Raw genomic sequence first — 18,605 nt, forward strand, 5'->3', positions numbered from 1 at the left:
TTCCCTTCAAAGGCACTGGTCTTTAATTTTTGCCCTTCGCCTACAAACCCATGGGTTCCGGGTTCGAACCCTCACTTAGTCAAAAAAATTTTTAAAAAAAGTCGTAAGGCAGAGTTTGCCTTCAAGCATACTTGTAGAGTTTAAATCCAAAACTCATCCTTGCTTAAAAAAAAAAAAAAATTGACTGAACGAGTGTTCGAACCAGGAACCCATGGATTTTTAGGCGAAAGGAAAAAATTAAAGACCAACAATTTGAGGGGCAAAAATTAAAGACCAGTGCGTTTGAAGAACAATCCGCGCAAAAAAAAAAAAAAAATGCTTCAAGAAAGATAGTTAGATTGAATGGGCCTAGCTGATATCGAATTATGATGAATGGAATGACGCCAAATAAACTTTCGTGTGAAAAACAATGGCAAAACTTTATAAGTCTATCCGCTCATTTGTTACAAACTAAAGTTTCTAGTTTCAAGATCGCATTTTTAGTACTACTAGTCACTATAAATGTGCATTACACATTATTTCCCGTCAATCCCAGTCATCGTAAGAAAATGTTAGATAATATTATCCTTAATTACATTACATTTGTTTTTTAGGTAAAAAGATGTTACTACATATAAGATTGTATATTCATATATTTATTTCGTACAAATATGATATGGAAAAGCATTAAGACTTGAGAGTCCAATTTCAAATTTTCATCCCTAAAGGAACTTAAAATTCTTAAAGAAAAAGCTATGTGGTGCCCTATTTAGAATAGATTAAAATGGCGAGAATATATATTTCAATACAATAAGAAAAGGACAAATCTATTTAGAGAAAAATTATATGACAACACTTAGAAGGTTTAATTTCGGAATTTAACTCTGAGTATTAGACAAACATAATTAATATAATTACAATTTAACCCAGTATAGGATTGCTTCTTTTAATATAACAAGGAAAGAGGACTGAAGTAAGAGTTAGTTTCTATTTAAAACTCCACCTCTAGCAAAGTATGCCTCTTTTTACCGAAATAGCCCATCAATTTAATATACATAGGAGTATAAAAGTCATTCAATATTTAAAGGATATTTTGGTCAACTAACATTTATATTCATGCTTTTATATTAATAATGTAGATTAGATACAAATTTGCTCAACTCTTCTTCAGAAAAAGATTTTGAAATAATTTTTACCAATTTGTCCAAACTGTTGTGAGAAATTTTTCAGTACCGCACTAAGAGAACATTTTTCTTTATTGTGACGTTTAGATAGGTTGTTTCTTGCGCCAATTGTGTTGAAGAAAACTTCCTGTTTGGATGGAGATTTTATTACAGCATTAGGTGTGACTAAGTACGGTAAAAATAGAGGTTGTACGGTAAAAATAGAGGTTGCTATCAAGGCGGGAACATCACTAGTGAACCAGTCTTGAAGGAATTGTTCCGTAAAGCGTCTCATAATCAATTGTTAGAACATATTTCCCTAGCTCACTTGTTTTTATCATCTTTCCTTTATTATCATTGACTGAAGGACATGCAACTACATTTGCAGAGGAGGACGAACCATATAACGAGTTTTCCAAATGATACTTGTCAGTGGAAAAAAGATGGGAGGATCACAAAAGGATTACCAGCAACTTCTCATACTAGTTTGGAAACCCTTACAATTTCAATTATATTACTTTCGCCCAAATTGCAAACTCGTGGAAGCAACAACTTCTGTTATATAGCAATCTGGGTAATGACGTGAAATGGAAGGTAAAGGGACGTTAGTTCTAGTGAAATTTGGAAGCACAATAGGCTATCAAACAATGCACCTTATAAACATGCTCCAAAGCTAGCAGATTGTCAAATAACAAAGGTTATTTTATCAGAATGACTCCGCACTAGGTTTTAATACTATCAGCCTCGTCTAGTAATCTCAACACGAGAGAACTTGACATGAGAAGCATTCTCTTCGACCCTTATTTCACTTACTCCGAAGAGTAGAACTTTATTTACTAAGAAAAAGATTTATTCATATTATTTAAATGAAACCAATCTTGGAAGAGAGATGGTTTTCTATTTTCCTTTAAATGGAAATAATATTTGTGTAAATGAAGATAAACACAAACCAATTTTATTATTCCCTCATCTAATGCACTTGAATGTTGATGTTAATTACTACTTTATATTTCCCTCATCTGATGCACTTGAATATTGATGATAATTACTTTATCCTTTTTAGGGGGTGGGGTGAGGCAGCATAAATAGAAATCATCATACGAATGCAACTAAATACTAAATAGTACAATAATTCAGGGGACTTATGAGCCCATAGAATTTGCTGTATAAAATCCAAAACGGAATGGGCGATAAGGAGAACCCCATATACAAAAAGGAAGAGAGGGGACGAAGAGATGGAAGGTTGAGGATTTCTTGGAAGAGGCACTGAGGGGCCTACGGTTATCAATTCGTCATGGTCCAGCTGAATGCATACAATTCACGAGAGGATAGGCCCTTTACTATGCCTGCTGCCCAAGTTGTTTCAAAAGTTTAAGCTTTTTCTGACTTTCCAGGCGCGAAGAAAGCTCGGAAGATTTCTTTTTAGTGTCCTCTAGCTCTTTCTCCAGCTCCTCTATCTGTGTCAAGTATGTCAGATATAAGGTCATATCACTAGATTAGTTTCAACAGCATAACTTCAAAGAAAAGTTAAAAAGTATCAAACACATGCTGCGCATGGAAGTGCTACATACTGTACGTTTCAACTCGGTTTCTCTCTGGATGAATGATTCACACCTGTGGAACAAAGATTCAAAATGTTACTAATTGGCGTTGCCACTCTGATTTAGTTGCTAAAGGAGGCCAAAAGCTGAAAGAGACAAACTAGAGAAGGAAACAGAAACAAGGATTGGTCCAGACAGCCTTAAGGCTGCCTAAAACCAGAGATGTAAGAGAGGTATCTTATATCATTTAAATCTCGAAGGCAAATTTAAGTACAAAACCAAATTCAAGAGAAGGTTCAACACATTTATCATGTACTCATATTGGAAAGACCATCCCACAAGTAGCAGCATGCAGTTACCACTCATCCATTGATCAACAAACTCGAGAGGAAACAGTAGCATGAATTCTGCAGAATCTTTTCCCCTGAACTTCAGTTGTTGTACACTGCAACCCTTAACTTTTAGTACAAGCAGTGGGATAAAGACGGTTCATATTCTGTTTCGTTATATTTAGTTGTTATGATTGTTTACTTTGTCTTAGCGTAAGGTACAGATTTTGCCTGGTAAGTCAACCCAGGCCACAACCCGACGTTTTTTTGGGTCGTGACACGTTGACAACAAGAATTAGTAAACGAGAGAACCAGAAGATAAGCCCGAAAGCATGTCTAACAAAAAGAAGAAGTCACACACCAGAAGAAGAAAGTAATTGTTGAAAAGAAGATGGATGATTAGTAAAAGAACAAGAGCAATTGCAAGCCAAAGAAGAACACGACGATATTAAAATAATGCATACTTAGAAGAGTCCTACAGTAGCGAAATGCTCTAATTTTTTTCTTCTTATCAAGCTGCTAAGCCATACTATGAAAGTGTGGGAAAGGGTGGTGGAGATGAGGGTGAGGAGAGGTGTATCTATTTCGGAGAACCAGTTTGGATTCATGCCGGGACGCTCAACTACAGAGGCCATCCATCTTGTAAGGAGACTGGTGGAGCAGTATAGGGAGAGGAAGAGAGACTTACATATGGTATTCATCGACCTAGAAAAGGCTTACGACAAAGTTCCAAGGGAGATCCTATGGAGATGCTTGGAGGCTAAAGGTGTACCTATGGCGTACATTAGGGTGATCAAGGACATGTATGAGGGAGCCAAGACCGGGGTAAGGACAGTAGGAGGAGACTCAGAGCACTTCCGGTTGTGATGGGGTTGCATCGAGGATCGCTCTTAGTCCATTTTTTATTTGCCTTGGCGATGGATGAATTGACGCGGCATATTCAAGGCGAGATGCCATGGTGTATCCTTTTCGCGGATGACATAGTTTTGATCGACGAGACTCGTAGCGGAGTCAACGCTAAGCTGGAGGGTTGGCGTCAAACTTTGGAGTCTAAAGTTCAAGTCGAGTAGGACCAAGACAGTACTTGGAGTGCAAGTTCAGTGAAGCACCTCAAGAGGCTGGCGTGGAAGTGAGGCTTGGTACCCAGGTCATTCAGAAGACAAGTAGTTTCAAGTATCTTGGGTCTATTATACAAGGTAGTGGGGAGATTGACGATGATGTCACACATCGTATTAGGGCAGGGTGGATGAAATGGAGGGCTCGACTTGGAGTGCTATGTGATAAGAAAGTGCCACCACGACTTAAGGGCAAGTTCTACAAAGTGGTGGTTAGGCCGACCATGTTGTATGGGGCGGAGTGTTGGCCGATTAAGATCTCTCACGTTCGAAAAGATGAAAGTTGCCGAGATGAGAATGTTGAGATGGATGTGTGGGCACACAGTGACGAGGATTAGGAATGAGGCTATCGGGACAAGGTGGGAGTGGCCTCGGTGGAAGACAAGATGCGGGAAACGCGGCGGAGATGGTTTGGACATGTGAAGAGGAGAGACACGGATGCCCCGGTGCGGAGGTGCGAGAGGTTGCCATGGATGGTTTCGGAAGAGGTAGGTAGGCGAAGAAGTATTGGGGAGAGGTGATTAGACAGGATATAGCGCGATTCTGAACTACCGAGGACATGACCTTGATAGGAGGGTATGGAGGACTCGGATTAGGGTAGAAGGCTAGTAGATAGTAACGTTTATCCTTTCATATTAGTAGTCACATTTGTGCTTTGATTTAGCTTTACTATTTGTTATCCGTACTTTGATTATCTTATTATATCTGTGATAGCTACGCTCTTACAAACCGCTTCATCATGGCTTAGTCGCTTTAGTTATTTGCATTTCCATATCGCTTTGAATCTCTTGGCCTTATCGACCTCTTGTTATGCTTTTTATGCTTTCTATTCGAGCCGAGGGTCTTTCGGAAACGAGCGGCCCTACCTTGGTAGGAGTCGGTGCGTACACTCTACCCTCCCCAGACCTCACGTTGTGGGATTCCACTGGGTTGTTGTTGTTGTTGTTCCATTAGCCTTTCAGTAACAAATCCATGAAATTGCTAACAGTGTCTAATGGTCATTCTTGTATTATCCGAGAGCTCCAGCATAGCATACATAGGACAGAGATTTCGATTTGGCCTACAAAATTCCCAAATAGAAGTACAATCTGGATGGATATAATCCCACCTTATCCAATATGGCCAAGAATCCCGTTATTAACAATCCCAATCTGAAGGGATACAGTCCCACCTTATCCCATATGAGGTATCAAATGACTCTTTAAGTGCATAAATCCATCATGATTGATCAATCATGCAATAACTTTATGCCGGGGGCGGTTGAATCTTTTTTTAATCAAGTACCGTGTGCGGCTGTATCTTAAAGAGAGCATTTTTTTCAAAGAAGCATGTACCTCCTAAAGAGTTGGATATTCTCTTCACAAATCTGATCAATTGACATGCAACTTGAACTGGCTATTTGTGTATCTTTGTGAACAGACCCCTGCAAATATACCATTAGAAAAGATGAAACTGTCAACGCCATTTTTGTATATAATAAATTGACACTATCCAACTAGACATTTGATAACTTTAGGAACATGAATGTAGTAACATTAGCTTCTCAAAAATGTAAAAGCACCATAAACAAAAAAGTGACTCAAACAGACGCCGAGAAAAGGAAGAACGAGGTCCTACAGTTGCATTCCCTGTCATAGGCTGTACAGCTGGCAATTCCCTGTTGCAGTTGGTTCTTCCACTATTACCACTCTGCGGAGAACGAAAAGGTGGCCTGGGATGAGCTGCAAGACCTGTAACTGGTTGAAAGTCAGTTGGCGACTGATTTTGAGCATTAGCCACTTGAACTTGAGGTGGAACAAAAGATTCTCTCTGAAGGTTTCGCAAATGCGGCTCAAGAGGCGCCAATCCTATCAGGTGACAATGACCTTTCCTGTATTATGATCACGAGAAACATGCTTATATCACAAGTTGTGAAGTACTACTAGTTTTCTAACAGTGACAGAATACAGTGATGAAACATTACAAGTTGAGCAGTAAATTTCAGAGGTGTAGTAGTCTAGTAAGTAGGTGGAGACAGGGAGGACGAGAAAAGTACAGCCAAGGATACCATAAGCCGGACTTTGATGGAAGGAACTTTAAATTTTGTTCTCAGTAAGCAAGAGTGCAGGAGGGTTTAATCTTGGCCGGGAGCACTGACAATCATGACTGGCCACATGCGCTTTAGCTACCTCATGACCTCAACCAGGGTTTGACTATGAGAGAGTTCTAAAGAAAAAGTGAAAAATTACTAGATCCCCATTAGTTTTAACTTTTTAAAATTCTCAGCATGAGCCCATTTGGATATTAGCCAACAAGATGAAATCAGAACCATCTGAAGTCAGAAGCGAAGTCAAATAAAAAAAACAAAATTACATGTTTCAGTATTCGCTATTTTACATTCGCAGTATATGTTCTTCAGAGCAAGCCATCCTTCGAGAGCCACTTGTGAAATCAAGGCATAATTACCACTGAACTACATCTGTTTTCCCTTTCAGTAAAAGATATATATATTTATGTACTACATTAGAAATTGTATTGACCTGTTAAAGCTTAATTGATTTATTTTGTTTGAAACAGAAAGCTTAGTTGAGTTATGTTGTAGTCAGACTTACAAATGCAAACAACGAAGTACAAGCAGAACCACTCTTCCACAACACCCATTTCATCCAGAGAGAAAAAAGAGCCTCAAGGGTTCTGAAGGAAGATTTAACTGCGGTATGGATTCTATTTAATCAACAACGAATTGGATATGTGACCTACAAATTTACATAACTGAACATACAAAAAGATAATGAACTCCTGTTAAATATCTGAAATTACAATACAGAACATACCAGTAATCCATCACCATTTGCTTGAGCCTAGCCTCCAGCTTGAAAAACAGAGAAGATCGTTCAAAATCTTGCTTGTCGTGTGCAGGTTCTATGAAATTTGCTTCCAGAACACCTGAGTCAAGAGCAATTGAGTACATCATCGCCATCATGGGTAAAGTGAGTCGGAATACTTAAAATACATACCAACAACACCATTTCCTTTGGAAGAACCATCTGCAGTAACTTTCCAGAATGGCTAAGAAAACACAGAAGAACATAATCAGAAATAGGCAATTTCAAGTTACTTAGAAAAAAAATTCTATTAAGTAATCTCAACTCCAGCAAAATTCTGTTCAGGACAACTGCAATGTTGGGATGCCCCTACATGCCATTTATTCAGAGCTTCAAGGTCTGTACAAATGTTTGCTTTCTCTTTTTCTCTTTTTCCGTTGGGAGGGGGGAGGGGTTAAACCAGGCCAAATCAGATGAGTTTTTTTTTTTTTTAAGATCTTCAGCAAGAGAAACAAGATATTTCTATGTTAACATCTTCTAAAAAAGAAGATATTGCATGTAATGGTAATTAAAATGCTCTGGAAAATGACATATTTCTCCAGTAACAACATCGCATACCCTGATGAGGCGATTTTTGTGGTAAATATTGAATCCACAAACTGGTGATGGAGTATCCTTGACCAAGCCAAGACTTGTTTCAACCAAGATCTGCAGCAGAAAAGCTATTTGAATCCACAAAATTTTGACGATGGCCAAATAAAGCCACAAGTCTGGCAACCGATTTGCAATTAGTTGGTACCCACACTGAGAAAATCATATATGAGGAGAACTCATATAATACTACTCCCTCTGTCCCAATTTATGTGATACATTTTCCTTTTTAGTCTGTCCCGAAAAAGAATGATACATTTCCTTATTTGGCAACAATTTAACTTTAAACTTTACCTTTTACGCTTAACGAGATGATCTATAACCACACATATATCTTTGGCTTATTTTAGGCCACAAGATTCAAAAGCCTTCCTTTATTTCTTAAACTCCGTGCCCAGTCAAACTATATCACATAAATTGGGACGGAGGGAGTATATTAGTAAAACCGCTGTTTTGTTCTCAATTGTGAACATTTGACACAAATAACAGTTCACAATCTAAAGTTGGACTTCTGGTCTAATTTGAACATGACCCCCCCCCCCCCCCCCCCCCCCCACAAAACAAAACAAAAAAGCAGGAAAATCAAGAATTTTGTACCTCCTTTGATGTCCCAGCAAGCTGTGGCTTGTACGTGATTACTTTTAAGAGCTTCAACTCATCAAGAATATTTAACTGCTCAACGGGCTTCCCTCTTAGTATGATACTGAAATTCGTAAATTTTTTGAGGTATAATATGGATGCGTATGCCTGAGAAGAGATATAAAGAAGCACTAAGATACATTACCAAAATAATCAGAGCAGTGATGTTTAGAGGAATTAAGTAAAATTTTGTGGTTACTCTTAGAGAGTATCGTAAGCGATAGGAAATATGGGATTGCAATTCAAGCCTTCTCTTGCTTGTTTTTGATGTATTTCCATGATTAGCTTCATCTCTCAGCATTATATCCTACATGACCAACAAAAGAAAGAATAGGACATCCTTTAAATAGCAAGAGAAGGATGAGGCAGAAAAGGAGGAAATCTTCAAACAACATTGGCAGCATAACCCGTGATTCCAAAAATATAATACAATAACAATCAGTATTATAAGAAGAGTTATTATTATTAAGGTTAGAGGAATGAAGTAAAATTCTAGCCCAATGGAGATGGCATTTAGCTGTTTATTATATGAAGAGAAATATGAGTTTCCTCCATTACAAGAGCATTAGACATAGACGGGATCATCAAAAGCAATTTGTTTAACAAAACTTTCTTTTCACTTTTTTTCCTGTGCTGGGATTAAGTTTTATAACAACCTGAAATATTGGGCCTTGGCCCATCTAAGTTACTTAGGTATTCTTGGCCCATTTTTACGCTACTTCAACCATAAGCTATTTACCCACCTCTTTAGTACCTACTTATAACATAATAAAAAAAAAAAGAGCATCAGGATAGTTCCAGGGGAAAAAAAAAAAAAAGAAAGAACAAGAGCTACAGGGAAGAGATGTGAAGAAAAGAAGCTAGAAACTTAGAACCAGATAAGAAAAATGCAAGACCCAACTAGTTTCTCCATTCTTGACTTTGCAAGTAAGTTCTTTCATCACTAAATTCATCCTTCTGTTGGGTAGGGAGCAATAACAACTAAGATTTTGAATCAAATAAATTGGAATTCCTTTTCGAGTTCTAAATTTGGGGAATAAAACTAAAAACCTGATGTTGGCATGCTCAGTCCAGACACAGAATAACAGTAGTTAGAAATCTAAAATTAGTAACCTGATGAGCATATGTTAATTTGGGGAAATTGACATCTGATAAGCCCACATGTGACTTGAATATTGCTTTATATATTTTAGATAACTGATACTTCAAGGAGACAATTGTCGGAAGCGAATTGGAGTTATTCGGCAAGAGTACAGTGAGTGATAATTCCTTCATAGTTGATTTTTTTTACTGTAGCATGTTTTAAATTCATTTTCCTGCATAGAACTGGTTGTCTAAAGAAAGAGATTATTTGCACGCGGACAAGCAACAGTATGACCTTATATATGAAAACACATCAATTCACTTTTACATACTGGATGTTCTTGAACTATGCCATTTATGAGTTGTTATATATTTTTTTCTGATAAGGATGAGTTGATATATATTGCTGGATTTAATTCTTGACACGGAAAGAATACATTTGTATTATGAAAAAGGGACTTTCGGAAGAACCTTTGCCAGATTCGCCGTTATCTAACGTCGGGATCGTTAGACCTGGTGCACCTTGTAAGTGAACTCGTATTGTACAAAGGCCCTCTAGAAGGGAACCTAGCTGACGGGGTAGTCAGACGGCTACGGTAGATCCATAGTGTCAGAATGTATATTTCGATACTGGCACAGCAACCTCCCAATAGATAAGAACGTGATTATTTAACTAGTTTAAACATAGTTTTCATAGATGTATTGTTCTGTTGGTTTAAAGGAGATATCTTGTACACATGCTTGTCCCAAAAAAAACGCTATGGTTGATATTATTACTCACTCAGTCGGTGTGACTGACCCCACTCCCTTGTTTTATTTTCCTACAGATAACTTAGCCGAGGGTGACATTCTGACTCAGACAGAGCGATAGACAGAGCTGACAACGAATCCAGTAAGCCCCACACTTGTTTCGCGTAGGCCATCATGTTGCTGGCTACTATAGTATATTAGTTCTTTTTTTCAAATCCTAGAGTTTTGCCCCTTAAGTCGGCCTTGTATATCTTATTTTGGCTAGTGTTAGTAAAGTGTAGCTTGGGACTTAAGTTTTGCGAAAGCCCATGGCTTGGGATTATGATGCTCTATGAAACTTAATACGTTGGTATTGTAGCATGTTGGATTATTTTACTGAGTGTTGACAGGTTTTGATTTATGGATTTTCTCCCGATACAGAGGAAACTCTGCCGAAATCTTTACTAACATAAAATGGTTCAGGCTTGCTCGGTTGGCTTAGGCTAACTGAGCGCCGGTCATGACCTAGGTGGGTGGGTCGTGACAAGTTTAGCCATAGATACACTAACCAACCTTCACAGGAGTCTCTAGAGTCTGCTTAACAGCTTCTACGATAACTAGATTTGGAGAATTCCTAGTTTTAGAGAAGCCTTGATTTATCCTAAAAGGCAAATTACTAAGTACTACAATGAAACAGGCCCAACTGGAGCATACAAATCAAACACTTTCTTCTTTTTGTATGACCAGCCTCAAAAGGTTCATGCAAGTTCAGCTGTTTGAAGATGACAATATTCGTTTCGGAGCTTAACTTCAGAAATTTCTTTTGCAATTTACTGAAGTAAATACGATGTACTGCTCCTACTTCTACTTACTAAAAGATAAAAAAGAAAACCCCTTCTACTTCTAGAGCAGTTATGGTAATCTTGCTCACTTTTCGATGAAAAACATTGCCCATTAATTCCTTAAGATACGATTTAAACAGAAAGATACCCACAAACCCAAAAGAGAATAAACAAAGCATTAGAGACAAAACCAGAGCCATCAATGACTAGCAAATGGCAAAAGAAGGAACACAAGCTTTCAGTCTCAGGTTAAAGCAGCAATCAAATCCTTTGACCTTTATTAGCTAGCATGTCCAAGATTTACAAACTAAGACTGGAAGAAAGCTGAGCCAAATGTTTTCAGGAAGTAGACATACCTCATCATCGTCATCAAAGTTCAGTTCATAAATGCCTTCATCGTTCAGCCATAGGTTGTAGACTATAATCCTAGTTCCATGTGATTTTATATCATCAAACTGGAGAACATATAAGAGAAAAGACAGAGCATTCAGTAATAACAAATAAAAGTAATTCTGGTAACAATAATTGCAGTGGAATCTACTCTATAGCTGATTTTTCTGACGCTCAAGGATAGAATTTATTTCTAAAAAAGATTTTTTTTTTTAATAACTACGGTCACCGGGCCAGCTTGCGCGCACCTCGACTAATTCCACGGGATTCCTGCCACCTCCCACCAGCAATAGGTACCAGGTAACTCTGTCCACCAAGGCTAGGACAGATGGGAAGATATCACCCGGTGTTTTTGTCTTTGCTGGGATCTGAACCTGAGAGACCTCATGGTTTTCAACCCAATTCATTGACCACTAGGCCATTGGGGAATTGCAAGATCTTGTTCTCCATTACAGTCCCTTAGCACCATCATCCTGGAGCAGCTTCAGCTTACTGAGGACATGACCCATGATAGAAGGGTGTGGAGATCGAGTATCGGGGTAGAGGGTTAGTAGGTTGCACAAGAATTACTTTTCCGAACTAGGAGTAGCAGTATCTCTGTTTTGTGTGCTTATTATTAGATCCCTAGTGTTATCTGATTTTTTCTTTCACTTCGTCATCTTATTATTTTGTTGTTATTACTGCTTATTATTATTGTTTATCATTACTGATGCTTTTTCATCTCTCTTTTCTTCTTTCCTTGAGCCGGGGGTCTATCGGAAACAGCCTCGCTACCTGTCACAAGGTAGACGTAAGGTCTGCGTACACTCCACCGTCCCCAGACCCCACCTACTGGGTTGTTGTTGTTGTTGTTGAAGCTATCATTCAGGTGAAATCTTCTCTGTTAAGCCTTGCTAAATGTCATTGACTTCTTCCAACACCGATCGTTAGCCTTGGAGGACAACAAAACACCTTTGAAGGTTTCTTGTTTTTCATGGCTTGTGGCTAAGGAAGCATGCCTCGCTCAGTCAAATCTTCAGAGAAGAGGAATGCAATTATGTAGCAGGCGTCCCCTCTATGAAGAGAACCCTGATGATACTTGTTATCTTTTCCCTACTTGGCAAGATCACTTATCAGATATTTTATATGCCTAACATTTTTTTGATAATGGTAACAGTATTTTATATGCCTAACATACTAAATACTCCCTCTGTTTCAATTTATGTGAACCCATTTCCTTATTAGTCCGTGCCAAAAAGAATGACCTTTTTCTATATTTGGAAACAATTTACCTTTATGCAATGATTTATAGCTACACAAAATATATGTGACTCATTTTACACCACAAGTTTAAAAGTCTTCTCTACTTTCTTAAACTCCGTGCCCAATCAAATGGGTTCACATAAATTGAAATGGAGAGAGTATATAGATAGTATCACACTCGCCAAATGTCCACAATATAGCCCATCCTAAATAAAGCCAGTGTTCTAGAACTGGAAGTTGAATATGTATTGCATAATCTAGAAAGTTATCTAAGCTCCAATTGGAAGTGAAATTTTAATACGTTTTACATAATGATGAAAGTTATATGTGCTCCATTTTATAGTTTTCCGTTCAACTTTTTGCTCCTCTATCCTTGAAAATCCTGAAGCAACTAATAGGCTTCACATGTGCCCCCATTTAACAGGAAGCAACATACCTTTTTTCAACTCTAACCTTAAAACCATGTCATCTCAAAACGTGTATCCTAAGTTTGAGATAGAGGAAGTATATGTTCACTCAAAGTTTAGCAGGTTTGTGCTTGTATGCTTAATGAGTTATACATGGACATTTTCATATTTGATTGTTGTATTGTGATCATGATATGTTCTCATGGAAAACTAAAAAACAAAAAGAAATTCAGATAACGCATCGAAGCTCAGAGTCTGCAACAAAGAATTGAATCGATAAAAGTAACTTTCTAGATACAGCAATTCACACAAAGTAAATTTATAAAAAAAAAATGTAGCTTCAAAGTATATGTACCAATTATCCAACCAACCTGGTCCATAAGATCCATCTTTGTTGCAAAAGGGGACCACTCGAGGATTGTTTTCAAGTTAGTTGCCCAATCATCTTGAGAGCCATACACTATTGGTTCAGCCCAATGGTCGGAGATATCAAAATCGATCTGCATTCATTTTCAATTGAAAACAAGAAAAAGCAAGAATAGGTGTTCATGTTCAGAAATAGATTACAAGCTTCAAGTGCCAAATATTACAAATTTCAACAGAAAGTAAGACTTTTTACCATTGGAACAATCACATCATCTTGCCCTGTTCTCCGAAGAAATGTATAGGACAGAAGGCCAACACTTTGAGTTGCTCGGCTAGACCATAGAAAATATCAAAATTCATCAAGATTCTCAAGTACAACATCAATTCTAGCAACATAACTAATTGTTTAACACCAGCGAGCATTAAATTTCGAAATAAATATCAAGCAGCATAATGCAAACAAACCCCCCATCAATCAACTTCTTGGTCCCTCTTCCTCTTTTATTCTTCTCCCAACTCACCGTCTTCCTCTTTTATTCTTCTCCCAACTCATTCGGATTCATTCTATACAAGAATACATATCTGTTCTAATATAAGCCTGTTCCACTCCAGGGGCAGCCTAGCGATCAAAAAAATGGAGTAACCATCTTGGAAACCAAGGTTTGAATCCCAACTAATTTGCCTAAGTCTCAGTAGCCAGAGTTACTCTATAGTTATACAGGTTAAAAGTAGCAAATACCCGGTGGATTAGTCGAGGTGTTGCAAATTCGCCCGACCACCACTATTAGCCAAAAGAATAATGATAATGATAAACTTGTTCAACCATTTCTAAAAATTAAAATAGCTACATAGATTTGTCTAAAAAAAGTACACTAAAAAAAAAAATGAACTATTAACAAACTTGGCAGTCATGAGAAAGTAGTAAAAAGGGCTTCCCTTGTTCCCAAATTTGAAGCACTTTATAGCCTGAATAGAGCTTTGACAAATGTGATTTTCAGAGTTTAAACCCATATATAATTTGCGTCACATAACCAAAATACTTCACATAACCAATATACTTTAAAAACAGAAAGTGCCAAAAAACACAAGACTGATGAGCTTTAAGCTATAAGCAAGAAGCAATTGTACGATACCGATTAAATAGAACATTCACTCTTCTTCCAACTGATGTGTACACCTTAAAGAAACTATAATAAATACCTATTGTATCAATTTAGTACTTGTAAGATCCAAGTTGTAATTGACATTGCTAGTTTCAAATCTAACATACAATAACAGATAACTATAAGATAAGTTTTTTGTCTATGAAATATTTTACAATTATATCTGAAACGTTGTAATTTTTTAAATAAGGTAAATAGTGTATTGATGTTGTGGAACACCCCCCCCCCCCAACCCCAAAAAAAACACCAACCCCGTAAACAAAAAGTACACCAGCAAATAGAGAAACTACAGAATAACATAGTTCTCTATGAAAGGCACCATGTCATTGGAGATATTACAAATGTTATTATAAGGAAAACTGGCATTTTAGCCACCAAAGTCATAAGAGACGTCACTTCCTTTGTCGTGAATATCGTAGTTTGCTTTACATGCTTACTAACAAAAGAATCTGAAAGGTGAGTGATTTGGTGCTTGTTAGGGGGGGATTTATTAGTAATTAAATTATATCATAAGCTATGTTTTCTTCAAGGGAAATAATATAAACATTGAGAATTGGTAGTTCACAAAACAGCTCATAAAGTTTCTTTATTGAAACCAATGTGATCTCTTGAAGGACCTAATATTCCATAACTACCATATACATACATATTATACACATATATATATGTGTGTGTGTGTGTGTGTGTCGAGAGAGAGGGGGGTTACCCTGAATGAGATGAACGGCTGAAGACAATTACATCAGCGCCTAACCGCATGGTACTCGTCTTAAATCCATTACCATCTAAAGTCCAGGAAAAAAAATAGCTTTAGAAATATCAAGTAGCTTATTCATCAAAAAGAGAAGTCAAGTAGCATAAAATGCCTCAAAACTTCACAGGAGTATAAGTGATTCACAAGCACCAATGGAGCTCAAAAACTGATTATGGCAGTAATACAAATTAATACACCAACTCCGATTATTTGAAACTCTAGGAAGATGCTTACATTGTCCAATTGTTGAGTTTGATGTTTTAGAAGAATAACCCAGGCTCATGCATCTGCGAAGGCGTTCCGGATCCATACCACCCCCATCGTCTGCTCAATATGATATAGTACACGTTATGGCAATTGTAACAAGGTAGAAAGTATAGTATGATAGTGATGAAGGTTAAGTAACAGCAATACCACACCCTGGAAGAGCAATGCAGGAGAGTTGTCCCTTGGGTTAGAGATTCTGTCAATTTTCACGAAAGTTGCACCAGTACTTATCTAGCATGCAGATAAAGACATACAAGAAAAATAGGCATTAGACAAAAGATAATTTGTATAAGTGAAAGAGAGATTGGTTTCAACATACATTCTTGATTGTGAAAATTATTGTTAAAGACATTTAAGTCTCTAAATAATTGAATTTCTATCCAAATGGCAAAGGAGGAAATGAAACACACTGAAAGTTAGAAAGTCAATAAAGTTGTGAAGGCATCCAAAACAAACCAGCATCTAACCTAAAGTTCTAACCAAAATGGAGCTTCCATTTCCTGCTCAGTACAGAACAAGGGGAAGAGAAAAAAGGGTAAAATTGTGCCTTCTTGTTCTAACTACTTGATGCTATGGTAAATTAGAAAGTTGTTAGTAACGAAAGGAGACCAACAAGTTCTTGGCTGAAAAGACAATATTGTGATACCTCATATGTCTATCTCTGCAAAGAAACTTAAACACAGGAACCATATTCTAATTGCAAAACCTCTGAAAGGTACCAAAGGAAATGTATCCACAACTATCTTCGAGGGCCACCTTAGACAACAAGTCAAATGAAAATAACAATAGAAACAAAAAGAGAATGGCTCTCTTGCAAATAGTGATCTCCACCAATCCAGCTCTGAACATCTCTTTAAGACCAATCAAATCAAATATGCAATGGCCCGTAACAACAATTAAAAGCTATTCTTCTCACCAAAAACCAATTCAAAGATACCTAAATCCTATGTAGTATACTAGTATCACATCTAGCTCCTTTTATGAGGATACTATTGGCAAAGAGGGGAAACTCAGTATACAGCCCCATATCAAGGGCACTATATGGTTAAGTTAGCTCAAGGAACCGTCCAATTATCTTTAAAATGGGTAATTCTGATCCAAAATACACCAAGAAGAAAATGTGCTTTAACCGAATCATGGAGTTTTGTTCGTCCTGCAAAAGTTCTTCTATTGCATTCCTTTCAAACTATCAAGAAGACAGTGTTGGGTGATCTTGTGCCTCATAGTCTGTGGAACTACAGCTCCTTAAGGATTCAGAGATCATTCTTGGCATTATTCAAGCAATACCCAAAAAAGTAAAGAGCAAGCTCCCGGAAGAAAATTCGACTTCGACTGTAGCTTTCGATCCAAATTATTGGTAAGATCCTAAGGTCAAAGTAATAGGAAAGAAAGCTTAAAATGGGTGACTTGATAACATTTTGGTTAGATTGTGCTCATCAAGGAGGAAATGACACGATTCTATGACTATAGAATTTCCGATTGAAGTTAACTCCCACATAAGACAATGAGGAAAAGGTGATGGCTTCTGGTGGGAGCAAGCAAGTGTGCATGGGTTAAGTTACCAAAGCAACAAAACATAGTAGAACTCTCAAAGACATATGGGTGACAACTGACAAGCTGTAGTTTCAACAGAAACCAAATTTCAAGTAGATTGATATATTATACATAGAATCCTGAACTTCTATTTTCTTAGAATGCTGAACTTTTATTTTCACCTCATAAAACATAATATAACAAAATAATCAACATTACAGTAAAATACCTCATCAACAGCATTATCCAAAAGCTCGGCTATTGCTGCAATGACATGCAAAATATTAGTGGCCGTGCAAAAGTAAGACCAGAATGAGGAAACGTACTTATTAATTAACTATCTTCCACCACCATAAGAACATGACTAATTAGATTGGCACTATGCTCTTCTATCAACCCAAAATAATCCAAAGTTCATATTCTTTTATAGTATATCAAAGTGCCACATGTAAATGAACAACACATAATAATATTTAGACAACCTAGAAAGAATCATTGGGTTCGTTTTTGTATGCACTTGCTTCGGCTTACAAAAAATGCTATGCAGGTTTTCTTTTACATATATTTCTATTAGAATGTAATGTTAACCTGATAAACCCTAGTCAAGCATAAAGTTTACCTCCAAAGGCCCATTTATGAGAAGTAGCATTGGAATGCAGAAATTTGGGATGAACACGCGCATGCTCCAATTCACCTACATAAGGTAAAACAAAACTTACTCGCAACTCATGTTTCCAGTAAAAGTAACCTCTGAATTACCAAAAAAAAAAAAGAGATGAGAAATGAACCATGGATGGAAGTTGATTTGATACGATCAACTTCAAAATTGCCAGCTTTCCAGAAACTTCGAGAATCGAGTGGCTTGTAATTGGAATCCGATGGAACAATGGCGTTGGGCTTTTCTATTACCGCTGATTTGGGAAGGGCGGTGGCGGTGCCCTCGTCGTCGCTACTATCGAGTTCCACCACATCGACTGAGGGTTTATCTTGCTTAGGTGGCATTGAGAAATAATGTAGATTTCAAGGAATTAGAGATCCGTTTCCCGACAAGCACCGATTGGATTTGATCACTGAGGTTTCTTCAGGGCTTTACAACACTACTCTCCAAAGTCGGTTTACCCAAGCAGTTTTTTGCTGTTTGGAAAGAAATACTATAAATTTCTTCAATCAAAAAGATTATTTTTCAGAATAAAATTATCTTTGTTAAATTTATATTTGTCAAGCTATATCTTATTTAATTTAATATATATTTCAAATTTAGGTATAACCCTTCTCTCTTTTTTTTTTTTTTTTGGTTTAATTATATTTATAGTGATTTTAAATTTTAACTAAATAAAAATACAAAATATAAAATTAATTAAAATCTTTCATAATAATTACTCCCTCTGTATCAATTTATGTAAATCTATTATTCTTGTCAAGAGCCTACGCTTCTTTGACCATATTTTCCTTACATTTTTTCTAAGTTATTTGAATTATCATGACTTATAGTATTTTTTATATAGTTTCTAAATATATAAATTTTATTTTTATAAACTTGAAAAATCTATGTCAAAATTTACGGTTAAAGTTATAAAGTTTAATCCTCGTACTTCAAAAAAGTTCACATAA

General features: G+C 37.0%; 1 protein-coding gene and 1 long non-coding RNA gene across 2 annotated transcripts; one reads left to right on the top strand and one right to left on the bottom strand.

The window, feature by feature from the left end:
- Positions 1-2,226: 2,226 nt before the first annotated feature.
- LOC132046496 (protein MICRORCHIDIA 2-like) lies at positions 2,227-18,136 on the bottom strand. The gene is made up of 18 exons (XM_059437138.1): positions 17,783-18,136; positions 17,614-17,688; positions 17,224-17,258; positions 15,614-15,692; positions 15,429-15,518; positions 15,150-15,225; positions 13,534-13,612; positions 13,286-13,414; positions 11,232-11,330; positions 8,421-8,528; positions 8,180-8,329; positions 7,550-7,639; positions 7,124-7,175; positions 6,941-7,052; positions 5,745-5,997; positions 5,462-5,550; positions 2,714-2,756; positions 2,227-2,599 (listed from the first exon to the last, which is right to left on the bottom strand). The coding sequence occupies exons 1-18, from the start codon at positions 17,994-17,996 to the stop codon at positions 2,483-2,485; spliced, it is 1,890 nt and encodes a 629-aa protein (XP_059293121.1). The 5' UTR covers positions 17,997-18,136; the 3' UTR covers positions 2,227-2,482.
- Positions 8,729-11,225, top strand: LOC132046498 (uncharacterized). Its single transcript, XR_009412708.1, has 3 exons — positions 8,729-9,148; positions 9,415-9,476; positions 10,132-11,225. It is a non-coding gene; the product is annotated as an uncharacterized LOC132046498 (long non-coding RNA).
- Positions 18,137-18,605: the final 469 nt, after the last annotated feature.

This window comes from Lycium ferocissimum, chromosome 2, assembly GCF_029784015.1.
Source record: "Lycium ferocissimum isolate CSIRO_LF1 chromosome 2, AGI_CSIRO_Lferr_CH_V1, whole genome shotgun sequence".
Taxonomy (NCBI): domain Eukaryota; kingdom Viridiplantae; phylum Streptophyta; class Magnoliopsida; order Solanales; family Solanaceae; genus Lycium; species Lycium ferocissimum.